At 53.5% G+C, this 27,138-nt stretch overlaps 2 protein-coding genes across 2 annotated transcripts in view; both read left to right on the plus strand.

Moving 5' to 3' along the window:
• The first annotated feature begins 4,212 nt into the window (after nt 1–4,212).
• The window catches only part of LOC119111914 (di-N-acetylchitobiase-like), a 31,363-nt gene continuing 8,437 nt past the window's right edge, over nt 4,213–27,138 (plus strand). Inside the window, exons 1-3 of the mRNA XM_037235789.1 lie at nt 4,213–4,320; nt 13,444–13,664; nt 18,855–18,999. Of these exons, the coding sequence (XP_037091684.1) occupies nt 13,449–13,664; nt 18,855–18,999 (361 nt within the window). The 5' untranslated portion in view covers nt 4,213–4,320; nt 13,444–13,448. The remainder of the gene's footprint in view (nt 4,321–13,443; nt 13,665–18,854; nt 19,000–27,138) is intronic.
• On the plus strand, nt 24,696–26,154 carry LOC119111915 (chloride intracellular channel exl-1-like). Its single transcript, XM_037235790.1, has one exon. It carries the CDS (start codon nt 24,786–24,788, stop codon nt 25,545–25,547), a length of 762 nt encoding a protein of 253 aa, XP_037091685.1. The 5' UTR covers nt 24,696–24,785; the 3' UTR covers nt 25,548–26,154.

Consider the following 27,138-nt stretch of genomic DNA (forward strand, 5'->3'; position numbering starts at 1 on the left):
GGGTCCCTGTTAAAAAAGTGTGAAAAAGGCCGGAGCGTACCAAACAGATCGGCTGATGTACTGCAGTGTACCAATTAAGCAGAGCAGCTACGTCGGGCTAGTTACTTCTGAATAGCTATCCCGGACCAACCATCCCATCCGTTGTTTAAAAAAAGGCCGAAACAACTGTGCCAGCCCAACTGTGAATGCACTGCATCCACGGTATTAGAGACAACTGTACCAGCCAAACCGGCCCGACGGACTTCATAGGGCCTTAGGCGCCCAAAGTTTACAGCATCACGGTGAGAAGCGGCAGCGCGTGACAAGTGCCGTTTAGTTTCACAATTGTTTCGAAACATGACACTGTTTGGCACCGTCAGCTGTTTGCTGCTCTTTGCTTTCCCTTCAAGTTGGGCTGCAACGGTAGCAAAGCGCATCGTCCAGTTATGTCGCCGCAGATTTCTCTTTCCCCCAGTGAAGAAAAATTAGAACAACGCGTCCAGTGCCATCTCACAAAGGCGTACATCCTGCGTTGTTTTCGAGCCTGAGCTCATTTGCGGCATTGGTGAGCCGAGTAGACCCGTGGCGAGGGAACAATAGCTGCTTGAGCTCGTGCTGGCTGACACGCGGTCCATGTCAGTGCTGAGCTAGCTCTCACCAACGACGTGTCGGCATTTCAGCCCCGAATGTGAACCAGGTGGTAAACCCAGACACCAGTCACCACGGTCAGAATAAATCAAGTACTAAAGCGTTTTGCTGGGCCGAGGATCCATGAATGAAAGAAGAGTTTTCAGCTTTTTACGTCGTTTTTTTGCATTTTAAATTTTCATTTTCATAAGAATCGACCTTTGATATGCAGATGGGTACAAGACAATCGCCAAGCGGTCATCGAACATACCTGACGTTTGCAGTAGTCACGGGCGAATGAGTACTGCTGGAATAGACAGAGGTATATGCATGTGGCAACCTCCGGGCCATGGGCATAGGAACAGGAAGGGTCAAAGGGGTCGTGCCCCACCCACACAACCACTTTTCGGGGTCGGGCTAGCAATGTAAACTGACCTTCCTCCCACACACACAGAAGCATTTCTTCAGATTTAAGTTGTGTTTAGCTAATTTTTGTTATTCCTGAGACATGCTTGCCGATCTTCCTTGTTCACCAGCTATCTTTTTCAAATCCCACTGGGCACAACTGCCTCATGCCATAAACGCCACCATCTTACCCCATCATTCGCAGCGAACAGAGATATCAAGGGGCAAGCTCTACGTTACCCTAGTACCAAGGATTCCGGTCTGTTTTTTTTTATCTTGCCCTGTTTCTTCTGCACGCCTGCCTTCAGTCCTCTCGGCATAGGCTCATGGAATTTAAGATGGACGCGTTATGGTCAGTGGGCGTAGTCAGCATGTCCGGCAAGAGCAAGGTTTTTGTATAATGCCGGTATTTCAGGCAACTTTCGCAAAATTGCTGCTATTGCGATACAGTGTTAAAAATTTCAGAAGATACTTGAGATACTACGAGTTCGTGGGCGTTTGTTGTTGGCAAGATTGCTACACTATTTGCCAGACCGATATTTTATTGTTCAGTCATTTCTAAAAAATTGGAAGACCATTAGGCTCTTCAATAAGTGCCTGACTAGGCCGAGTGTAGATTCGGAATACACCGAAACAGAAACCGAGCCAGTCTTGTTCATTGTGTTTTCACGCAATTAAATAAATGAACAACACGAACTCCTGCGTCGCCCATGTGGTGCTCAACCCTTCCAAATGCACGATTTCTTTAGAATAAGCATTTAGTAGAGTGCTGACACATCCGAAGATGTGCTGGTGACCACCCCCGCCAGCAGCGACAATCAGAAAGTCATTAGTTTGCTGCAGGTATTTCTGAACCGTTCTGGCTTCGGGGACAGGTGCTTTCCAGGTATGCACGTCGGGCAGGAGCAAAACAGTGCAGTATCATCCATTATAAGTGTCACAGTGCATGCAATCCATTTGTCCAGATGTCACTACTGTCAATGAGTGGACTATGACAAAGGGCGAAGTTTGTCTGCCCTACGCTAGCAAGGTTTTGCAGAAGAAAGCTGTAAAAGTTTCATTAAGTGATGTTTGTGTTGAGCCACGGAATATATGTCAGTGTTTCTCAAAATGTGCATGAGCATTGTCTTAATCAGTTTTTGCAAAATGGTTTGTAGAGATAATTGTTTGAGATTACCTGTTCGCGTATTTTGTCCGAAAATTTTGCATGCAATCGGCCGGGGAACCGTTCGCGCGTCATGAAACGCACCGACACGGTCATGTCGTGTAATAGTTTAGACCATTTCGCATCTCGCCAACTGTCATCTGCCAGGCCAATCAGCTGACTCAGGAACCAGGTTCCTGCTACATGCAGGAGTGAGGGGTGTGAACCGCTCGGACACGACTGCGGGAATCGGTATAAATATGCGTATGTGGGTAACTTATGCCACAATGATCAACCACCGAATCATAAGGTTGCAGCTTGAGAACTACATGGTCGACTCCTGAGGAAAAAGTGCAATAGTTTTGTCCTATGACACGAAAGGCTGCTGAACAGTACTGATCATTTAATTGAACATTAAACATGAAATGGCAATCCAAAACGCTTCTGGCACGGTTTAGTCAGCCTGTATTACGGGCGCTTCTCGAAAGGCGTAACAACTAAATGCGTCCCTCGGGCATGTAAGGTCATAATGGTTATTACAAAGGTGCCTACAAGCCGGTAGGCATTTTAAACAGTTAAAATTTCAGTCAGATAACGTAATAATGATAATTTTACGAAAGTTGCGCAACAATCCGGCAATAAACGAAACACCAACATTTTTTTTGCTAAAATACCGGGTTATACTAAACGCCTACGACATGCCTAAGTACACAGCCTCTCTATGGAAAGTGTACACCTTTGTTTTACATATAAAGCAGGCCAAATCGACTTCGTTCAGGGAGGAGCAAATAAATGACCGGTGCCAGGGTATTTCCCTAGTTTCCAAATGTATTATGTGAATCGAGAGGTACAATGCCCTACATCCCTCCCCTCCCCCCCCCCCCCAGCTCCTTGTTCGGTTTGCCCTTCAATAAAATGACTTTGAAGTATATTCTGGATGTCATATATATTACACTGTTCTGTGCTCTATTTTGCGTATATGCTGTACCGTGCTGTATGCTGGCATGCTGTATGCATGCATATCTGTCAGTATATTCTGAGCCTGACCTTGACGAGGTAGACAAGAAATTGAAGAAAGCGAGAAGATGTGGTGCTGTCTTACGTGCACCAGCAGACTGCGGTTTATTTCGCACGCTTATGGCGTAGAATCTGGACCTGGAGTTTCAGTAAAAAATGCACCTGCAGTTTCAGAAAACTTTTGAATTTTGGCTCCATCCTCATGACGAATTTCTGCTTACGCCACTGGGAATGGACATTATTCTCAACTCGAGACAGTTCATACTCCCATTCGTGATCTTATTCACTTTGAATGAATTATGATGACCACATTACATCAGTGTTTTTCCGACAGGCGGTACGGCATGTTTTTTTTTTGTCTGGAATGTTCGTTTTTTTCGTTTCGTTCCTTGAACTTTTTTCGACCAGAAATGATCATTTCAGAGCGTTGAGATGAAAAGAATTGATAGTGGTATGACAGGGCTACACGCGCCTGGGGGCCAGCCGCCATGTTTTAGTCCCCGCAGGGTCGCCTCGGAGTGTGCGCTGAGAGCCTGGTCGGGGTCCGCTTCCTAGGGAGGGCCTCTCGGCCCACTCGTGGCTGACAACATACAGCCTGCCCCAGGTGAGCAGGGCTTCGCGAGGATTGAGTAGAAAGCAAGGAAAGGGGATATAAGGGCCGGATTGGCCTGATTGCCTCCCCCCCCCCCCCCCATTCCTATTTTTTTTTAATTCGCCGCTCGACCATTCCTTGGCAAGTCGAGCAACAATATCTGTGCCAAATAGATTAGATGGTTGTCGACATACCTGGCACTGTTATTCAAGAGCAAAAATAGTTGTGCTAAAGCCATCGCTAGGAGTAAAATTGATACTGGTGTGGGAGCAAGATCCGCAGTCTACTGACATCTAGTAGCCTGTAACAAACTACCAACGCCATAACTGATAGTATATGTGCTGGCCGCTAGATGACAGCGCAGTGACAACCGCGCGCAGCTGCTAGTGCGCCCGGGGCACCGACGAGCGGGGGAGCCGGCTGCTATGTGGGGGACGGGTACCGCGCTGCGCAGAGCGTGTCTGGCGGCCAGACCCGGTTGGGGTGCCGAGTGGGGTGCGGGTGGCGTGTGGTGGTGACGCGTCGCGTTCAGGGGTACGTCTGCCAACTGACGAAGGTATGGCGTGAGTGGGAGTGGGGTGTGTGCATTTCGTACGAGCTCGAGCTGCGGAAGGAAAATCGTATCAGCTGTTGGTGACGGGCGAAGGCACGCCGGTTGTGCATCTGGTGGACAGGAAGTATAGTGTCGTGACTCATGTCTGGGACGATCCGGCCCCCCCCCCTCCCCACTTTTGCTTCTAGTAATCCTGGCGGAAGTGTGGTGGCATGCGTCCGTCCATGTCCCAACCGAAATGAACAAATTGGAATGGTTTGTTTAGATAGAAAACGCAAGGGCTGGTGGCTCTGTGACATGCTGAGTCTTTTGATACGATTCGTTAGATGGAGAGCCGATGCTTGACTCGGACGAACCGGGTAGCGGACAAAATTCATAGGCTTTTGAACGCGATGCTTCCCGTATGACACTGCTGATTACGACGAACACGACACGGTACACCACCATGCGTTTGTGATCCAACAATACCCATCCGGTAAAATACGATTGGCGTGGAATTCACCACTTTATACCAGGAGCGGTGGCACGGATTTTGAGTTGGGGGAAGTTGGGATTACCCAGGGGACCTCCTGGACAAAATGGGGCCTCTTCCACTAGGGCCTTCTGGACAATGTCGCATTCAAGGGGAAGGGGGGCACCGAGCTTTTGCCCGTTTGCCAAAATGTGACGCATCAATAGCCATATATGCATATTTTGACAATACAAAAATCCATAACGTGGGCCTCCTGATTAGGACAGGGATCTTCTCGAATTGGAAAATGTTGTAATTATCATGATACGTAATGACGGATCCAAAAAATGTGACGTTTAGCAACATCCTTATCAAATGTTGAAAACAACAACAATCATGAGATCCGAAGCGGGATCCTTCCGATTAACAACGGGAACTTCGAATCTAGCAAAGCGCCTCGGTAGTCCTAAACAGGCCATACTGACCCGGAACTGCAGCCATATGATACATGAAAGGAACCTCCTGTTCCAGAAAAGGACCCTCCTTATATATGGAGGTCGTCTTTTTATCCAGGATAGGGGCTTTTGGTTCATGACGGGTGCCTCCCGAGTTAGCAAAGGGCCTCTTAAACACAAAGTTGAGCCTCCTGGTCTAGAGCACGGGCTATCGAATTTTATACGCTGTCTCATGTACTCGAAAATGAGTCTCTTAGTGGAGAAAAGGGTGTTTTGAGCCTGATGTTATTTGGGCAGTGGTGTGGGCCTGCTTTATCTCAATTTTGGTATCCGACGTAAGCATTTAGTTTAGCGAAAGCATCCCCTACAAATTTTGAGGAGCAAGAGCATACTCGTGCACCCTCAGTCCCGCCCCCTTTATCCCCTGCCGCGCCTCCCCTGCTTGAAACATGTTGTGACAGGTGGTTTGTGAATCTCTCGATACTGGAAATGACGACATCTTAACAAAAGTTTTCCACTAAAAAACACAGCTCTTTCGCGCCCGATCGCAAAAAAGCGCATTCAACACGCAATAGACAGTGCACCCGAGTTAAACGAATATGAAAGATTCAAGTCATTCGTAGTGTTTAACGCTTAAATGTCTGGATGTTTAGTGATCAGACATTTTTTGCTGATGTGATTAAAAAATGTACTGCTCTTTTGCGCCGAACCGACCTTTATTGTACAGGAAGGCATCAGAAGGTCTTCCAAAATTATTACATTAAGGGCACGACGTTTCGATATGAAATGATTATTGTTGGACCATGATCTGCCGGCAATAAGCTACTCGAAACATCGATGCCTTAAACATAATAGTTCTCGTGTGCTACCTGTTTGCCCGCATCCAGCGGTGTACTGAATGTTGGTACACCGATTCGCCGTTACATGTCGTCATTTTTCATCTTGAATGCGACCACTGGTTTCGAAAGTGAGAAAACCTTTCTTCCCGCGATCACATCCCGTCAAGAAGCGTGCCATTTCACGTGGCGCAGCTCAGGATCGTGACTTCATGAAGAAACCAGTTTTAAAAAAACAAGTTTTTATGATTTCTGGAGTGTTTCTTGCCAGTTTTTTAATTTATTACAGGTTAGGTAGAAGCCTCACATGGGGGTCCGGGGCAGGTTTTAGGCAATGTCCGTAGGCATTCCAAGCTTCAGGTCTGCTGCGGCATACCTTCGCAGCTCACGTTCATCACGTGCGACCGTTTGTCAGTGGCGAACGTGACTGGTTTGATCACATGACTTCCCTAGCGGAGCAGGTCCGGTGCCGACGTGCAGAGGGCTTGTCCAAACCCACGCGCCCACTCCCCCCCCCCCCCCCCAAACGTCCATAGCAATGTTCCCCGGCATTCGCCGCCCCCCCCCCTCATACCTCATCCATAGTCACCTCGTTCTCCTCCACTTGTTTTTGTCATCGTCTGTGGTCCGTGACCCCTTCGACTCGTCCCTCGTCCTTCGCTCCCGCCTCTCGTCTGTCGCGCTATCCTCTCATCTTCCGTCCAACCCCATCAGCCAAGCAGAGATTAGCTGCCGTCCTCATGTGGTGCGAGATGCGATAGATGTGCACACATGATTTGTGTATGGGGTGAACGGATTCGATCTTGTAGGGGTTCGACCAGAGGCCTCGCTGGGATTGGCGGGGGCGTCTGGGGAGAAGTAGCCGTATGTGAACACTCATGCTGTCCTCTTGTCCTTTTTGGGGTCCTCTGGTGTCACGCTTTGGTGTGCTGCAGTGAGCAATCCGAAATTTACACCGTTCGGTCACTCTTGTTCATGTGTGTCCCAACTGTACAAAAGGCCACTGACTTAGTAACTGAGAGGTCCGGACCATCGCGCCCACCCGTTGCGTACGCCTTTGCCTGCGTGGTGGGGGATACGGTGGCGTGTGTTTGTTCTCATCTTCGCTCTCGTCTGTCGTCTCGCGGCGTTGACCTGGCTTGCTGCGGCTACCAGACGGCTCAGTCGTCCGGTGCGAGCCGATGTCATGCGATGCGAGCCCGCGGAGCGCCGTGACTCATGGCAGACACCGTCTTCAGAGAACCCGATGGAGGGAAGGGCCCCGGAGCGTGAACAGACACGCTTCACTCCGGCGGACTCTGGTCTGATTCAGGGATTGGTTCCGCTTGGGTTAGAATCATATTCGGATTTGGTTTTAATGGTTGTTCGGCTAAATCGGTTTTCGAATAGATTCGCGTAGTCCCCCGATTCGTAAAGTGATTCAACCAAATCTCCGGGCTGCTTCTTGGTTGACTTTCCACTACACAAACTGAGCTAACCAGCTAGTATGTGCCAGCACGAAATGGAAGTTGGGAATTTGTGGCGTTGGCGATTTCTCAGTTGGTGGGGATACAGGGGGTGAGTTGGGAGGTTAGAGTTGTCGTGTTCCCAAAATTTAACAGCGTGGAAAGGGGGACAACTTGGTTCTGGAGTCACTAATGCCATAACATGCATGCAATTGTGTAGTTAAGTTATTTGCTACCCTCTGTTTTCAAAAGTAAAAGCGTAATGCGGCTTAAGAATCAGATTCAGCAAGTGTAACTGTGATGGAGTCAAATTCGGATTCTATGCAAATTTTTAGTCGCTTTGAGTCACAATCGTTTTGGTTCAGATTCGGAGTCGATTCCACCGAAGCGACACCGAGCAGAAGTCTGCTCAACGCTCAGTTGGCCGGATAGTGGCGGACATTTCCGGTGAGCCCCCTCACGATTGGCTGCAAATGGGACGAGGCCAGTTTGGGCGGACGCGGGGGATTATCGCTTCCTCGGTGGTGACGCCCTGTCCACTATCAGTCAGCCCATCGGCTGATGTAACCTGCTGTTCATGGCGCCCTGGAGCCCAGTGTCGGCCCTCACGGGAACTATCGTAGGAGGCAACTCTGACAACTGAATGTGTCTGTAGACCCGCAGCTTTGATGTCTTGCCCCAGGACCGCTCTAGTGGAAAATGTCCGCTGACGTGACTGAAAAATGGTGGTGACATCCGTGTTTATGACGGTATTGTCCTGCGTGGATGGAAAGCACACTGATTGGCTTTCTTGATTTTCAGGATGCTTGTGGCGAATCGCTGCAGGTGCATCCAACGCTCGATGTCTGGCACTCGGACTAACGTCTGTGAAGCTTGCATACGTGTTCATATTCTAATTTCGCGTCGGTTTGGAATCCCCGCTCTAATCACGCCGTCGATCAGGATGGGGGATATCTTACGTTGTTAAGCGCGGGGAGCGCGGCAGACCTTGGTTTTCTTCATAACAGCTTAGAAATGAAGATACCCATAGTATGGTACGTTAGTAGTTGCTAAAAAAACGCCTGACAAATGGCTGTCTAAACTACTCGTGATCATAAGCATAGCTTGAAACGTCGGGTCCTGTCAATACAGCCAACGTTTATTGTTCTATAACGCTGCGTGACCAGCGCCTCCTGCTTCATTGAAGGCCGATAACTCGGCATGTGAACTCTCATCTTGTTTTGCTTTTGATCTACTCTAAATGGCAAGCACCTGGCAACGTCGATAAAGCAAGGAACCCATGCAATAGTGACGTCACAAATGGTGCACGGCAGAAAATGGTTGGCCCCAGGGATTGGTTCATGTACATTCATGCTTTCTTAGGATCTGAGCTTGTTTTAGATTCTTGATGAGTCATTAGAATACGATAATTTAATAAGAAGTTGAGGCTGTCATAAGAAAACTCACTACGGCCTTTATTATTACATAACTAAGGCCTATTAGAAAACTCACTATGGTAAAAGATTGACCTTTGGTACCATGACCTTTGTTGAGTTTCTGAGCCCGATGGGTGTTCGCGCACGGGTTACCGGAACTTCAGCGCGATAGTGATTCATGGTTTATGAACTGACCTACCATGAACTTACAGCAAGCGTGTCGGATCTTGATTGACGTTTTTGCAGCTTAACACGATCAAATGCTATAAACGGGTTACAATTTTAGAGCAGATGCGGTATGGATCCGTGATGATTTGATGCCGCCGCTTGATGGTCGAACACGACGTGTGTGTGGTTTGTGTAGCTTGGATTTTTCATCAGCTGGACACACAATGACTCATTTATACGTCGCACAAAAGAGGTCTTTTTGAAGTACTTCTGAATAGGCCCATAAACTAAGTGCTGCCATTAAAGCTTGAAATCTGTTCAACTCATCATCGTGCACGATTTAAGAGGTACATGCTGCTCACAATGCGGTTTGGGAATGGTCGATTTGATTGGGCTATAAATGGTGCTGCTCATCTCTGCATATTCAGGATTGCAACCGTGAGCAACACAGAGAACGTCTAATTTTTTCTATTGGACTTGGCATACTTTTACACCGTTGATAAGCTGACAAATGACGACCAGAACTGGGTGGTCTTTCCGATTATTCGTACTCAATTCAGCATTTTCCTTTTTCGTTTCAATATCGTCTCATGTCCCGGCGTTATCGTACCACTGCGTCAAATGTAAATGGATGTGCAGTCGAAAAGAAATATTGCCCAACTGTGTTCTTTCACGCGACGTGTGGAGTGTCATGTCATGAAATATCGCGCATTAGCGTATTTGCATGCGACTTCTCTGTTCCTCCTATGCCATGACGCCAACAAGACCAGCCGCGGAGTGAGGCTGAGGAAGCGGACAACACTGGCAACCGTGGCAATGTCAGTAGAAAACAACTGGACTGAGCTCTTGCTTGGGATCTGGTCGAGACCCAAAACCTGGAAAGCACACTTCACCGGAAGAAGAGCCACCAGAAAAAAAACAGGCTAGGGACCACAGCGCCGGAGTCCTGACAGCAGGTGGTGTGTAGGCGTGTTTGAAAAGCTCTAATGCGGCTTGTCCACGGCGGTCCCACAGAAGCCTGGGTGTGGCGACCGCATACGCTGGCGAAGCAGCCCGTGGAGCCCCTCTGAACCAGATTGGTTAGCTGCGCGGCCTCGCAATGCCAACAGAAGAATTGTTGGCCATGTTCAGCGACATTGACTCGATCTTCTGCGTCCACCGGGCCACTGCGTCCGACGGCGTGCTGCGGAGGCCTGCAGCAAGGGGATCTGCGGTGCCTTTTGCAACAGAAGTTCCGGCTTGTGGACGATCACATGTTGAAGACATTTACTGGAACACGGATCTTCACTAGAACTGGCTGTTTTACCAGGGAAATGGGTGCAGCCCTCACATGACGCGAGATGGAAATGATATACTTCAAATCCTTTCGCAGTGATACCCGGTGGTTCCAATGGGACGGTGGGACCTAGCGAGGACCTCATTGTCTGGCGAGCCCTACGGATTAGAGGCGCAACTATTGGCTTAACGGACTGGAGACGAAAATAATGGAATCATTTTGCTTGTCAAAAATTTCGACCCGCAAAAGCTTGCCAAGCCTGGCTTACAATGCGGCCAAAAGCTGAATGATTCTTGTGGGCCAAATGTTGGCGAGGCGACGTGGGAACAATTTATCGTTACCAAGAATTCATTATTTGAGTTCCCCGGACTGCAACCGCGGCCATTCGCGGTATAACTGGTAAGCCGGGTAACCCCCTGAACACCGCAAATATCTGTGGGAAATCTGACGGCTGATGATCACGCCTTTGTGGGGGAGAAGCAAATCCGCTTCGTCTTGCATGACATGTTTAGTGGCCATGGAACCCGCCTAGTGGCCAAAGTGTGACTCGATGGATTCACGTATTGAGAGGAACAGCCCATGTGAATGTAGCTGGCCTATTACACAATTGTCCATCACTTAGCGACAAACCGCTGACACCAAATGTAATCTGATGTGAAGCACAAGTCCGGATCGTTGTGGGAGTTGTGAGCGTCTTGAACGTTCGTGGTCAAGGGAGTTCCCCGAGACCTAGTTATGGCACATGTTCCTGGCTGGCCTTGTCCTGGGCAGGCCGCCAGGGACACACTCTGACTTTCAGCTCCGTCCTGTCACATTGTCCTTACCTACGTTGTATGTTCCGTACGATTGACACATATTTTTCGAGTCATGCGTCGGGCAGCACGCAGTCATAATGTTTATAGTGCTCACGCTACGGACACCGACGGCACGAAATCAGTCTTCGAACAGACCTCACAAACCTAATGCACGCTCCAAATTTTCCTATAGATAAACTATTTGTGATGTCCTAGTGCTATGTCCCAATAACCTGCTTATGATGTCCTTGCCACGAATCACTCTTGCATAGCAGTTCACAAGACATTTCAAAAAGCGAATTTCCATCGTCGTCATAGGTTTCAGGGGCGTCTGAAAACACTGACCAGTCATGTATCGTGAGGTCCCGGAGATTTTCTCGATTCAGCCAAATCTAATATTGCATTAGTCGTCTGCGCAAGGCTCTCGCCCATTCGTTTCTTTGCATCATTGTTTTGATCAGGGTCCTGTGCATATGCTGCGTGTGCTGCTGCTGCGTGCGAATGATGATTGGTGGAGAAAACCTCACGAGATTGCACTCCCTACCAAGGTACCTGCGCGTGATGCGCACGGTCAGGAGCAACTGCAACACGCGCAGATAGAGCGCAGCTGCACCCACACGCAAAGGCCAATGGCATCACGATCGCCGCAAGTCCTGATCAAGTCGCCGCATGTCCCAAGTCCCTTATCCTCCATTTGTCAACACCTGAAAGACCTGTGGCGTCTCCTCCATAGCTGTCGTGCTCCTTACCCCCCGTCCCAAACCCCCTGGATTCTTTCCGTGCCACCGTGTAGGGAACTTTATTAAACCAAAGTGACGAAGTTTTCTAAGACGCTGACAAACCAGCTGACGTACAACCGTTCGCGAAACATGTGGCGGACCGACCTCGTGAATAAAATTTCGGGCGGACCAGTCGGCAGGGCGCCCTCGCAAAGCTTGCAGGTCACTTAACAGGGGGGGGGGGGACGGAGTTTAAGTCTGCGAGCGCGGCGCGCGAGCGGCATATCAATTGACCTCAGGATGCCGAAAGCCCATCGGGTGCAACCAGGTCTGTAGAGCCAATGCTCATTACCATCACTTCCTGTGACCCAGTGTCTTACATGTGAGCAATTACAGGATAAAACTGGCGTCCGAATTCGTGGCAGGATTTTTTTTAGAAAAGGTGTCTTCTTCACATGATATGCATCGTGGCAGCAGAGCACATCTCCTTGGGTACAAGAGAGCACTGCGAGCGCATGCAAGCTACGTTACAAAGAACAACCGTGGAGTATGTTAAGCAACATTCGCGTTACATGAAAGCATATGACTTACTTACAATCCACTGTATGGCTGCGGACCATGAGACGCGTCATTGCACATGAAGCCGGCTTGTTACCGTGCAACATGTAGTCAAATGTCTGGGCTGGAAATATGGGCTGCTGGTGTTCTCTGATGCAGTGGCGCGGCTAGCGCAGTTCTTGGGGTTTAATCTCTCCCCCCCCCCCCCTTCCGTGGAGATGTGGTGCCTGTTTTGGGCCTGAGCTCCCACTACTTTTTGGTAGTTTAGAACCTTTGAAAGGATTTATAAAACGTAAAGACAGCTTCCCGAAACATCAAATTAGCAGTCCGAGCTTAAAAATATCTTCAAAATCCAGCAACAGGGAGACCGCAATGACGAAAAAGATCCCTACATGCCCGACCTGGCCCCTTGCTGGGCGAAATCTTGGCTACACCACTGCACTGACGTCATCGCCAGACGTTGACTGCATGACCAGATGTTGACCTTGGCTGTCAAGGGCGGGGGAAGCCATTGACAGAGTCATCAACGAACGTAAACAGTGTAATTTCTCGGGGATGAGATAACCATCAGAAGCCGGTCCTTCATGACGATGACTTATGCCTCCCGTCGAAGAAAAAAACAGCTCAAAGCTCTGGCCAGAAGGAATTATGGTCGGTAAAGGCGTTCAGGACGGAAGATAGAGTACGATGCCTAAGTTGCCGGACAGCAACCCACTCAAACACTGTATGTACTTACGGTATATTTGTACTTTGGTAGTCTAGTACCTTGCTTGCTTAAGCAGACAGGAAAATGACGAAGAGGTGGTGGGTAAGTCGGACCGCTGCTTTGACGATAGCTATCGTCACTGAATCATTGTTTTGTGATCATAGACGCCAGCAATCTGGAGGAAACACTCTATCGCGTTTTTGTGAACCATTGATGTTTGCGAATGGCCTTTCTCTAGCCGTTGTATCTAAGGCATGGTGCGCATTGCCAGAGTTGCCTAATCGCGCATTTTTCGTTCGCCAGGGGCGATGACGGCGCGGGGCCGGACGCTGCCGGTGCTGGTGCTGGTGCTGGCGCTGAGCTGCCTGCGCCCTGCCGCCGGCATCTACTTCTTCAGCCGAGACGACGGTGTCGCGCCGTCGCCGCTGCCGCCGCCGCCGCCTCCGGCTCAGACGGCCCGCTGTGTCTGCTCGCTGGCCGAGTGGTGTCAGCCGGTGACCCAGCCTAAAGTGGAGCTGAGCGAGGTCAGTCCCGAGTCGGCCAGCTGCGTCTGCTCGCTGAGCCGAGTGATGTCAGCCGGTGACCCAGCCTGAAGTGGGGCTGAGCGGGGTCAGTCCCGAGTCGGCCAGCTGCGTCTGCTTGCTGGCCTAGTGGTGTCAGCCGGTAACCCAGCCTAAAGCGGAGCCGAGCGAGGTCAGTCCCAAGTCCGTCAGCTGCGTCTGCCCGCTCGTCGTGGCGCGCGACGCGGCACGTGACGGTGAGGTTGGAACTATGCTGGCCACGTGATGCTGACGTCACGGCGGTGCTGAGACCACGTGATCTCGAGGAGTTGACGACGCCCCAGGTGACCAACACGGGCCAGCTCCGCCACGTGGGGCTGACGTGGCGATGGAGCTGAGAACGTGTCAGTGGTTTGACTCTGACATGGTCTCTGGGGTATCGTCGCAACACGGGAATGCCTGCCCCATATGAAAGCCCGCTGTATGTATGTAATCATGTCCCACGGCTACTGCCGTCCTTTAGCCGTCGGTCACGTGGGCGCGGCTGTGGCCTGGCGTCGGGGGAATAACCCGTTGGCCACCCCGGCGGCTTGACTCCGGGGTAGGAGGGGCTCCAGCGGGTGTCTGGTGTCCGAGGCAGGGATGTGGGGGGGGGGGGGGAGCGTGCGGAAGTGGTCCTGGTCTTCCGCGATGAATCGGGCAAAGGCCGGCACGATGCGCGTCAACATGCCCAGCGCGCCACTTGAGTTTGCAGTCCGTCCTGCCGTGTTGGCGGACGCGTATCATGTTATGACGCCGCTATCAGCTGTTGTAGATATGGGGCTTACAGCGGGCTGACTCATGTTTCAGCGTTCGGACACACTGTTCACACATGTTATGCGAGGGTTTGGCAGGAATTCGACACGACATTCCTGAAGGGTTTGTAAGCGAATGAATTCTAACCTAAATGTGGTTATGCCATGAGATAGTCATTTTGCGATGATTAATGAACGATGATTGTAAAACATTGTGCTGATTGCATTGCTATTTCACTGTGCCTTGCTATCCGCTGTATGTATGTAACCATCTCCCAAAAATGGAAGGGCATGCTTCATGCGAATCAGGCTTGCCTCACATGGCGTTTTTAAATCGGACTCAACAGAGGATATTCACATATTCCCCGTTTCAAGAGAGTGCTCCACCTTTGGGGCATATGTTAAAAGCAAACCCTAATGAAACCTCCGGATCTCATACGTCTCATAAAAACACTGGGTAGTGTCCCTTTGTTACTTAAATTACGCTGTCAACGCTTTCTCTTCCCTGTAGTCACGATCACCGTTGCCGTGACAACCACCCTGCGTACCTGTACTGGTGCCAGTTAACGAACGGTAATGATTTGCCAAGTGGCCAGGGACCTGTTACTGAGAAGCGCATTGGTTGAAGTTTGAACCAGGCTCCTGATGGATCATGTGACGCCTCCACTCCCAAAGCCAAAGCACGCTTCGAAAAGAGCCACTGCGGTAAACGCAACAGGGTAGGAGTCAAAGCCATAGTGCAACGTTTCGTTGAATTCGCGGGATAATAACGTCATGTTCGCATATTTTTGCTTCGCTGAGAGATTGTTTCAAGCTTTCGTAGCATTTTTGACAGAAGCATTTTGGCACCGAAGTGTGATATAAACGTTACAGGTCACAGACGTAGGAAAAGTAAGACAAATGAGATGTCTTATTTTCATGGTGGCGAGCAGGGAGTCAAATGAGATTCCTCCCGCGGGGTCAGCTACTTCAAATCAAAATTCTGAGCTATTCAAATGGATTTCGAGAAAACTGGCATTACTAATGAAATCATACGCGTCTGATGTCACTATGATTTAAAAGTACGAAAGGTGAGAAACTCCCTTTAAAAATGCTGCGGTACTCATTTTTCATTTTACGAAAGCAAAATAAAAAAATGAACGTCTCTCACCACACCTGCGAACGTACATGCTACTAGCAACATTTGGCCAAGGCCCATGTTAGAGAAATTGGAAGAGCTTAGTCTTCACTCAGGGTGTCAGTAGCGTGGTGGTTAACGCGTCTAACGTGTAACGCGGCGCGTCTGGGAAGCCAGAGGTACGAGGTTCTATTTCCTGTGGTGCTCGCCCGTCCTGCTAGGGTGAGAGGCAGGCGACGCATATAGCCGCAGCAGCTGAGTGCGTCGTAAAGCCCCAATGACAACAGTCCCTAGTCTCTTCTCCCCCGCCATGCGGTGGTTAAACCCACGCGCAGCTGTCCGTGTTCTGAGCAAACGTGGCGCTGCCGATATGTGACGCAATGACGAAGCGTATCTCTGGAATTGTCTCTTAGGCAACACAACAGTTTGTAACACAATTCACAAAGTCCATTGATCTAGGGCTATGTAGGAAGCTGAAACAAAGGTCAAAAGCAACCTGTTTTTTATTCAAGAGCATGCTGTATTAAGTAGTCTCTGATGCCCATTTGCAATATGTTGATAATAACGACTGCATTATAATCTTTCATTGACTTCTTAAAAGTCAGAATAGGTCATTGACCTAAAATGACCAAGGTCAACATTTTGTTGCTAGGAACCTACCGCGTAGCGTAATTCTTGATGGGTATTGAAATGCAGAAACCAAAACACTCTGGTATGATTTTTGTTACAATGACCGTCTTAAGGGCAAACAAGGTCACTGACCTTAAATAAACACCAGTGAGCTTTTGCTTAAAACAGGTTTCTAAGTTCACGGCGGCTGCATGAGAAGGCCTGGGGTACATTGGACACTAGTCTGGACTTCGACCTTGTTTGGCCTTATTTGATCCGAAGATCATAACCTAGGAACCTCAAATTTTGACACATGAAAGCTAACATACAAGCAAACACGGCCTGTAAATGTGGTGTAACTAGCTCGCTTAGTTTAGAGATATCAGGGGGCCAAATTGTCTCACCCCCATCCGAGCGAAGGATGTTCAACCGGCTACACGGGCCGTGTTAACACGCGCTCGGGTGGGCAATCAAATTGCCCCTTCTCCTTGAGGTTTTCCCCGAAGTGCTTTGCGAACGGCGTGGCGTGGCCGCGCCAAATTTTGCATAGGTGTAGAAAATTGAATATTGAATCGTATGATATAAAAAATTAGATGTAGCTTGTAAAGTCGCTGACATACGGCAGGTCAAAGTCAGGCTGTGGATTCAACGAAGCCACTTTTTAGGAATCGTTAAATATTATGGAACAACCGATTGTTAGGCAAAGCCGTACATCTCTGAAATACTTTCTTGGAACACACAATTAAATGACCAAATTCCATTGACCTAGGGTCAGGTATGAAGGCCAGACCAAGGTCAAAACGAACCTGTTATATTTCTCTAGGGCTTGTGTTATGGGGTAGTTTCTGGTGTTCATTTTCAATTTATTTATAACAGGAACCGCATAAGACACCTTTCATGGGCTTCTTAAAGGTCTGAATCGGTCACTGACCAAAATTTACGCAAGCCAACGTTTCGTTTTTAGGAACATACTGCCTTGCATAATCTTTGTCGCTTATTCAAATGCAAAATTGAAGCAGTCTTCTATGATTTTGGTCACCATGACCTTCAAAAAGTCAAACAAAGTCACCGAACCGAAATGGCCACGTGAACTTTTGCTTAGAACAGGTACCTAGGTTCTGGGAACACTTTGGAGACCAACTTGGAGTTTGACCTTGTTTGATCTTATTTTATCCGAAGGTCAGGACCTAGGATCCTCAAAATTGGACCTACGTGAGTTAGCGTGCAGGCACACACGCCTTGTGCATTTGGTGTTCCTAGCCTTCTTAATTCCTGAGATCTCAGGGGGTCAAATTGACTCCCACCCAAGCGAAGGGCGTCTAAGCGGCCATCCGGGCGCGTGTTAAGAGTCAGTGCACACCAGTCGGCGCATTAGGTCAGCTCTCATCTGTCCTGCGCTGAATGCCAAGACCACGTGCAGTCTGGAGAAATGGCGGACGATGTGGCAGGTCAGCCCACCGGTGTCAACGGGCTGCACTGGCAGAACTACAGTGCTATCGGTGCTGACAGCTCGACGAGACTGGGCCCGGTTGTCGTCACACGCCTGCCTGTGCGGCACGTGGCGTGCGTCTAATGGCATAAACAGGCGCCAACATATGTGGCTAGACACTCGAGATAGAAAACAGTGGCGCAGGCGGTGGAGCTTTGAACGCTCGCATGCCTTTTTTTTGCTGCTTTTTTGTGACACTGAAAAACGTCCCCAAAGGAGTTGTTTTTTATCTTTGGTTGGGGACGCGGCTTGGCAGATGTAGCAGCAGTGTCGTTAGTTTTCTGAAAAATTATCGTAGTTTTGTTTGGTCCAGTCCTCAAAAACGTAGCAGTCCTTTATCTTTGTGTTTTTTATTGAAATACACCTGTTCAGCCCTGCCGCTGGACATCGGCTGTCCTGCTGTTCCCGCCAACCGTTTCATCCTGAATCCTCCAACGCTGTCCATGCCACCGGGGTGAGTCGCGATCAGCTGTGAGCCGACTTGGTGCCGAGCTGTGGTCAGCTGTGAGTCAGCTTAGTGCCGTGCTGCGGTCAGCTGTGAGCCGATCTAGTGCCGAGCTGCGGTCAGCTGTTAGCCAGCTTAGTGCCGAACTGCGGTCAGCTGTGAGCTGGCGTAGTACCGAGCTGTGGTCAGCTGTGAGCCGGCCTAGTGCCGAGCTGTGGTCAGTTGTGAGTCGGCTTAGTGCCGAGCTGTTGTCAGCTGTGAGCCGGCCTAGTGCCGAGCTGTGGTCAGCTGTGAGTCGGCTTAGTGCCGAGCTGTTGTCAGCTGTGAGCCGGCCTAGTGCCGAGCTGTGGTCAGTTGTGAGTCGGCTGAGAACCGAGCTGCGGTCAGCTGTGAGCCGACCTAGTGCCGAGCTGTGGTCAGTTGTGAGTCGGCTTAGTGCCGAGCTGTGGTCAGCTGTGAGCCGGCCTAGTGTCGAGCTGGCGGTCAGCTGTGAGCCGGCGTAGTGCCGAGCTGCGGTCGGCTGTGAGCCGGCTTAGTGTCGAGCCGGCGGAAGTCCGCCCGACTGTCTACCCCAACCCCGAAGACGGTCTCTGTGCGGAGGTCGTCGGCGGAGTACCCCTACGATGGCTGCAGTACTACCCCACCTCTTACCTTTTTTAAAATCCCATGCCTCTTAAATGGTCATTCGTGGTTGGAATCTAACCTAAACCCAAACCAAAAACTACTCGTCTAATACTGATCCTCCGCCCGTTGTCGCCAGGTGTTTGCGTTCGTGCTTAACACCACCGAGAAGACGTGGGCGACGTTCGACTGGGACAAGCTGACTGCCATCGTGCTGTTCGACTTCTTCGATCCGCAGATCGTGTGCCACGCGCACCGGCACAAAGTGCGCGTCCTGCACAACGGTCAGTGGCACGGCGGCCGGACGCGGCGGCCGCGGCCCCGGAGGGGGGGGGGGAGGGTAACGCCGCTGAGTCACGGTCACGGGGACCGGGCCAGCGTGACCTCAAGCCGGTGGGGGGGGGGGGGGGGCATCAGACGGACGTGGTCCAATGACCGTGAGCTGGATGTGAGCCTGGATGGTCCTGCGTCAGGGAGCCGGTCTTCGGCCACAGGGACCGGGCCAGCGTGACCTGACAGCACAGCGCACGGTCGCACCGCGGCGCTGTTGTCGCTGCCCACGGCTGGGCGTGGCTGGGGAAGTCCCCGGGTAACGTGAGATGTGAACGCCAACGCTGACACGGCCCGGGCGGCTCGGGTGACCAGATCACGTGACGTCAGTTTTGTGATCGGTGGTAGCCGGCAGGGCTGCGCACACCGGTAGCTCTTATCTCGAAGGCGACCGGAAGCAGCGCTGTTAGCAGTTGAAGCGGCGAACTGAGGATGCGGAGCATTCCGACGCGAGCTACCTACGTTTTCAATCGGGGTAGAATTGTTGACGTGCGCTACCTGCATACTCATGTGATTACGCATGTACTGCAAAGCGCCAAGGAGACGCTAGGCTTTGTTTGCAAGTAATATTTGCCATCAATTGGTGCTTGACGTCAGCAGACATTTCGTGCGGCAGAGGTGGATATTCTGGATGTGGTTATTGGTCCGGACTGTATTACACTTGTTTCTTGTCACGAGCACAAAAACTCGGTCGGTTTTCAATTCTTCCACCATTTCAGCCCCCTCCCTCACCCTTTGGAATACCAGGAGGCCTCATGATATCGACAAGGGGCCTTAGATGACCGAGGCAGACTTCCAGCGAATTAAAAGGAGGGACATTAAGACGCACAGGAGACAATCTCGACCCCGTACGAGGCCCTGGATGACCATTGACCTATACGAGTCCCTTTTGGTGGACAGGAGGCTCCGGGTGGTTGAAACAAGGTCTCGCCAGATGCATCCCATCACAAAAATACACAGGAAGCCCGCCAGTATAAGAGCACCGATTGGAGCTGCCAAAGGCGCCAGCAGACTAAGAGCAGGTTTTATTAAAGTATGTGTTTATATAGGTCATTTCGAGAAAAACGGGCAACATCCAATGATTTTTTGTGAGTTGAGATAAGTAGCTGAAGATCGAACATGAAACAGTTCGAAAGCAAAAAAAATACATATATAACTACTGTCTTGTGCTGTGGAGCGCGATGAGCGGACATACTGCGGTGCTGAGCGAGACGGGCCAGACCGGGCCCCATCGGAGCGAGACCAGATGCCCCGTCCGGACTTCGCCCCTTCCGGAGGTCATGGCCCTTGACTCATTATGAGGCGAGAACTCGCTACGCGGCGTCTGAGTCGTGTTTGTTATGTCTGCAAACGCCCGTAGATTTAGGGCGAGCACGTGTCCACTGCAAGCTTCCGGAGACTCCTATCCTTCGCGGTATCGCGGGCCGGACTGGGGCCGCGCGGGGGCGAAGCCTGGTATTCCGTAGCCGGTCTGTATTTAGGGCGAGCACGTGTCCACTGCAAGCTTCCGGAGACTCCTATCCTTCGCGGCATCGCGGGCCGGACTGGGGCCGCGCGGGGGCGAAGCCTGGCATTCCGTAGCCAGTCTGTATTTGCCGGCGCCCACGGGCTGAGTTAGTGTGGGAACCGCGCGCTTCATTCTCGTGATAATGAAGAAGCTGGCATGTGCGATCGTCCTTCAGATGGTATCATTGCAGACTGCCTTCACTGTATAGTAACTTTGCTGTGCGAGTTTGGGTAAGGTCGTTCCAAAGTGCAGCTTCCCCTCCCCCCCCCTCCCTCCCCCGACCCACGTCGAAGGACTGCCATCGGTCCCCGTCCGTTGGACCAGATGAGCCAAACCTGACCGGGCGCCACCCAGCTGACCTAGCCGGTGGCCAGTCTCCTGTCGCGTCCGGACACGTGTGCTGCCGGCCGCCTGCTGTCGCCGCCGTCTCCGTCGCCGTCGCTGGCCCACCTGAGCGCGCCGCGCTGCCGGCGGGGGCGGCGCCAGCCGTGGGAGAATGCGAGGACGGCCTGTCTTTCGTCGGCGGTGTTGGAGGGCCCGACTTTGACGGACGTCCGGTGACCTCTTCTGTCGGCTGGCGCCAGTTGATGAAAACCAACCGGGAGAGGCGCCGGCGACAGGATTATCGCAAGATGTGGTGTAACTGGAAGTGTCAGATCATCAGTATGTTTTTGGGCAATAACCATTTCGGTCAGCAGCGGTTAATTGGGGCTATGAGACGAGGTATAGTGGATGGTGTTGGAGCACGCTATATGCGCACGAGAATCCCGCGCTACCGGGACTTGGCCGGCACGCCTCTATAGGTCACGCCCTAGCGCGCGGGCAGGACGCCCGTCTGAAGGCACTTCAGCCCACTCGTGGCCGGTGCATGGGGATAGGCCGGATAAGCGGCCTAGCGTGGAGAGGCAGAATGAAGCTGGAATGAGGAAGAAGGGACAGAAAGTGCTTGAGAAAGCGAAGGTTACGACTTTGACACCAGCGCGCAGTCTGTTCGGTGAGTCAGTCCGCACAAACCACACCCGTTTCGGTTGTCCGGAACATTTCTGAACATGGGCAAGTCGGGTCGATCCGGACAGCCGTTCCACCCCGGCCAATCTGACGCGGATGTCGACTGCAAAACGTGGTGTCAGGTGTGGAATGTCGGGCTTCGGCGTCAGCTGTCTGTGTGTGGAGCCGCGCGGGTGACATATGCCGGCCACCTGTGCCGTGCCCGTGTCCGTGCACAGGCAGCCGTCCGGTGGAATCGGCCTCCCCGCTGCCTTGCTCTCTCGGACCTGGCCTGGTGGCCGTGTTTTAGCCGGGGCCATGGTCTCCCGGTGACCTATCAGCGTGGCCGGGGCCGGTCGCCGGCGCCGCTGACCGGTCGGCCGGCCGCCGGCGGCGTTATTGGCCGCAGCTGTGGCCGCAGCTGGGCCCGGCGACGAGGGCGGCGCCGCCGCAGACCGCAGACCGTCGGCCCCGCTCCGGACGGCCGTCACCAGGGCCGCCGGCCGCGGATGTGTCGACGAGGGGCATCGGCAACGGCGCGCCCACGGCGAAATGAGAACGCGCAAAAGCCACTTTGATCTTGTGCGGTAACGGAGGCCGATCAATTTTTTCTTACAAATCACTAGGATGACGAAGTAGTCTTTGTGTTTTAGTGTGACAACTGAGGGTACCATATTTGTGTGGCACGGATTCATTTTTTGTTAGACGCACTGGTGAACATCTGATTTTGAAACTCTCCTGTCCTGTGGGTGCAGAGGCGCAGCCATGGAGACACGCCCTTCCCTCCGCCTATTCTGGAGCCTTGCACAGGCTATTTGTACTTTTCGACTCGAGATATAAGTAGATCAGCTGTGCTGCATTTCCTCCCTCTTAAAAGCAATTCTGGTTGTGCGGCAGGCCGTTTTTGTTGTATTTGCAACAGTTGTGAGCAGCTGAAGTGGTAAGCGAACTCAAGCACGTGCATTGAAATGGAGACATCTAGCGCCGATGTATGATACTACAAGTACAGAGTACTGTTTGGCAGGCGATGGCCCTAAGCTTTTGGCACAGAGGTGCAAACGGGCCGCCCACTACCGTTCCGAAATTCTTAGAGTGGTCCGATTCCGAAAAGTGTTTAAAGTTACTTTCGAAATACATATAGAAGTTTTCGTCAAAATGCTGCCTCGTGGCATGGGTGCAAGAACGTCACAAAGGAGGAATTTTTGGCACATATGGTCCTAAAACCTCTTGACTGGAATGACGTTCTTGAGGAATCAAGTCCTCACATCGGAGGAATCAAAGCTTGAAAATCAGAAAGTGGATCATGAAGTCATTATCGAAACCTTGAAGTCATCATTCCATCAAAACATACAAATGAATGCACTGAATTATGTTCGCGACTCAAATGTTCTCAAAGTAAAGTAGGTGTAACACGCGTGTGTACTTCTTAAATCGGCGTGCGCGATCTGTTCTCCTCTTTATTCCGCCGTATGTAATGTATATGACAGCTGGCCGCCGCGGCTGCCGGTCCTGCCCCAGCCCCGCCATGTTTCCATGGTTGGTATGCGGACGCCCCTCTTGTGGATGCCAGGCGTGCCGGACAGCCGGCAGTGCATCGCAGCGATCATGTGACATAAATAGAACAACGATGCATGTACACCACGTGACTTTGCAACGTGGCTCCGCTTCGTTCGAAAGCGAGCAGGATGTCGAAATGAGCGGCTTAAATGGCATCCAACTCAGCCACGCCACGTCGGTGCACCTACTCAGGCCCAAATACTACGTTGTATAGCAAACAGAAGATGCGAAGCACGTGTTCAAGGTTTAACATAGGCATATCTCAGTACGAAGACGGCTTCGTTAGGACTTCGTGTGTTGCTCGTGTGTTCGTTTCCTTGCACGGCATCTGGTACTTGGTTCGGCGTTACGCCCCGCTACCGTGTCAGCGTTAGGCGGATGCCGAACGGCTGCAGCATCGCCAGCCGCCAGCCGTCCGTACAGAGATGGAGAGAGCCGGGTCATGTCGTGTGACGGCTGTGCTGCTTCGTCATCGTAGCGAGGGATACGGGGGAGTGGGCTGCGGGCGTATGTCGGGAAGCACGTGTAGGTCCGTGCGCATAGAGCGAGAGATGGGTCCAGACGTGCGTATAGGGTGCTCTGCCTCTCCAGTGTCCGTGCGGAGGTGGGTCCCGGCGCAGACGCCTGGGGTGTGCCGCTTCGGCAGTGCGCCCGCACGGGGAGGCGGAGAGGAACACTGACTTGCGTCGGCCGCACCCATCCGCAGCGCATAAAGCGAGGAAGAAGCGGATGCTCCGTCGTGTGTTGGGCGTGTAGCTTTGGCGGTGTATGCAGAGAGTGAGAGATGGGGCCCCCGGCACGTGTCCGGCGTACCGCTCATTCAGTGTACAGAGGATAGGTCCCGGTGTTTGCTGTGTGTCCCGCCTCGTCATTCATGGCGCAGAGGCAGGGTTGTATCAAATGCGTTCGCCGGTAAACAGTTGTTGAGCTTCGCTCAGAACAGCCTGTTCCACTTCTATATTCAGACACTGATTTATTGAAGCGCCGCAATCCTGAAAGCACCCCGAAAAAGAAAGGCTCACTGGACAAAAACTGCGTGTGTTCGGGAGCCTGGTCTGGCTGGGCTGTTGGGAGCATCAAGGTCCGAGACACCACCAACACTGGGTTGAAACGGCGGTAGCATGTGCGGCGAGTTACTCGATGCCAGCCAAAGTCGAGGCGCAAGTCCAACGAAAACAGAACATCGCCGTGTGAATCACACTGGTTCTCTTAAGAACTGACTCATTATAATTCAGACCGGCGCAGCGTGGCCTCAGCCCTACGGGGGACGGTGCGCGATGCGTGCCGGTGTGTCGGCAGTACCGGTCCGTCAGCGTGCCGGACAGCGGAGACTCCCAGCGGCGCGGGCCGAGGCGCATCCCGGCTCTGTCGGCCCGTCAGCCCGTGCGCCGCCGCCGGTATGTCGGCGCCGCCGTCCGCCAAATATAGCGGGGCGAGCACTGGCTGGGCGCCGGCGGCGGCCGGCCCGGCGCTGGGGGACGGCCGCTGGCGCCGCCCGTGCGCCGGTCGCTGGCGCCGCCGCCCGCCGGCCGCAGTCGGGGGACGCGCGCGGCAGAGGGCGGCACCGGCACCGGCACCGCGCCGCCGCCAGCGCCGTATTTCAGGCAGTGTAAATAAACGCCGGCTGGCGTCGACCGACGGCGCCGCCAGCGCAGCCGGTCAGTGGGCCGCCGGCGGCCGAGCGACGCCATGGGCTCCGCGGCGCTGCCGGCGATGACGGTGTACGTGAAGGCGGGCGCTGACGGGCGACGGCCGGGCGCCTGCCCCTTCAGCCAGGCGGTGCACATGGCGGTGCTGGCGGCTGAGGCGGCGGGCTTGCTGACCTGCGGTGACCCGGTGCCCGTGTCGGTGGTGCGGCCGCCTGAGGCGTTCGCGCGGCTCGGCCTCAAGCACGTGCCGGCGGTGGTGTGCGGCCAGGTGGCGCTCGACAACGCCGACGACATCGCGCTGTACCTGCAGCAGGCGTTCCCGGGCGCCGGCCTGGCCTACGTGTGCCCGCAGGCTGAGCTGGCCACGGCCGGCGTCTTCTCTCGCTTTTGCTTCTACATGAAGGCGGTGAGCCGCGACCCCAGCCACCTGGAGGCCGAGCTGCGCAAGCTGGACGCCTTCCTGGCGGAGGCGCCCGGTCCGTTCCTGTGCGGCGCGCGGCTGACGCAGCTCGACTGCGAGTTGATGCCCAAGCTCCAGCACCTGCGCGTCGCCTGCGCCGCCATGAAAGGCTACACCATCGGCGTGGAGCTGGCGCACTTCTGGCGCTACATGCACTGCGCCTACTCGGAGCCGGCGTTCGTGCGCTCGTGTCCGTGCGACCAGGAGATCGTGCTGCACTGGGCAGACCGGCCCGAGACGGACAAGCTGTCGTTCGAGCGGCACAAGGCGCTCTCGCGCGAGAAGGCCAAGTACTCGCTGGACGTGCCGGTGCGGGCGGCCGTTTGCACGCTGGTGGACTGAGGCGTCGCCGTGTCACCGATCGCGGTGCTTCCGGGTGACCGCCCCGACCGCTGCGGTGGCCGCGGCCGCCCGGGCGCCCGGTCCGGCGGGCTAGTCACTCGTCAGTGCCGGTCCCCCCTCCCCCCGCACCCCCACACCCCTTGCCGCCGCCCGGGCCGCGGCCGGTCTTCGGCGCAGTCAGCTGGCGTCGGGACGGCACGTGACCGGCCGACCGGGAGCCGGCTGCGCCTCTTCTGCCCCGGGCACCGGAAACGCCGCCCATGGGTCGGCATAATCGCGCATAATTGAGGGATAGCCGAGCGCTGTGCGTGCCTTTGTTGCCGGCAGTGACTCAAAAAATGGCCGAGCGTGACCCCGTGTGGTCCGGTGGCCGACTTCCGTGATAGCGAGGTAGCCCGTCCCGCCCCAGGGCAGATGATGACCGGCTTGGTCAGCCGTTTGACTCATGTGCGCCGCCGAGCTTCTGATAGCTTGCCTGATATTTGAAGATCCGAACGGATAGCAGAGCTTATTTTTTTATAACGCTGTTTTAGGCTGCGGAGCGTCGTGTTCTTGTCCGCTATAACCAGCGTGGAACTGATGTGTTAATAAACGGCATTGATGCCTGGTCAATGTGTCTGGGCACCTTGTACATTTCACACCGTTTATGTCTTGTTGGAGTCTGTTCTGACATCCAAGTCGTGTTTTTTTCACGGCTTTGGCTTCAGTCCATATCCGCGTTTCCACACCCTGTCGGCCAAGTTTCTCGTGACATCGTTCTGTCCGCGTTTAAACGTCAGCGCGTCTGAGCACAGTTCGTTAAGCGCCGGTTTATCGACCGTTCGCCCGGCTGCGCCGTCGCGCGCCGTTTGCGCTTCTCGGTGTGCTCAGCTCACCGCCGCGACGGCAGCGGCGTGCAGCGCGTCGTCCGCTGCCTCCTCGGTGTGATCAACTCACCGCCGCGACGGCAGCGGCGTGCAGCGCGCCGCCAGCTGCCGTCGCGAGATCGGCCGCTCTACTTCAAACGCGATTCGGCGGCCGGAGGCCGGGGCCAGCGGCCGCGCCGGGGCCGGGACCAGCGTCACCTGCGGTGGCCGCGTGTCCGGTACCGCGCGCCGGGCCGCGCCGGGGCCAGGGCCGGGGCCAGCGTCACCTGCGGCGGCCGCGTGTCCGGTACCGCGCGCCGGGCCGCGCCGGGGCCAGGGCCGGGGCCAGCGTCACCTGCGGTGGCCGCGCGTCCGGTACCGCGCGCCGGGCCGCGCCGGGGCCAGCGTCACCTGCGGTGGCCGCGTGTCCGGTACCGCGCGCCGGGCCGCGCCCGGCTGCCAGCTGGACCCGGCCTGCCGCTGGCCCCTCGCTACGACTTTTGAGAGCGTGCAGCTGCCGGTGGGTTGTGGCGTGGGGAGGATGGGGACGAACACGTGTGGATTGGGTGGGCGCTGGTGCTTGTTTCGGTGGGTAACTGCGGAAGGGTGGCGTGGTGACGCACGCCCGTTAGAAGGCCTCGCCGGGCCGTTTGTGGTTAGATGGGCCGCCCGCAGGTCACGACCCGGCGACGTGCGCGCTTCCGGCGCCAGAGCCGAGGGCGAACGAACACGTTGTCGTTGGTGTG

This window comes from Pollicipes pollicipes, unplaced genomic scaffold (genome assembly GCF_011947565.3).
Source record: "Pollicipes pollicipes isolate AB1234 unplaced genomic scaffold, Ppol_2.1 Scaffold_7261;HRSCAF=8764_pilon_pilon_pilon, whole genome shotgun sequence".
NCBI lineage: Eukaryota > Metazoa > Arthropoda > Thecostraca > Pollicipedomorpha > Pollicipedidae > Pollicipes > Pollicipes pollicipes.

Bases quoted from the DNA above. Each gene is read 5' to 3' on its own strand.
- LOC119111915 (XM_037235790.1), top strand. From the start codon at position 24,786: ATGGGCTCCGCGGCGCTGCCGGCGATGACGGTGTACGTGAAGGCGGGC.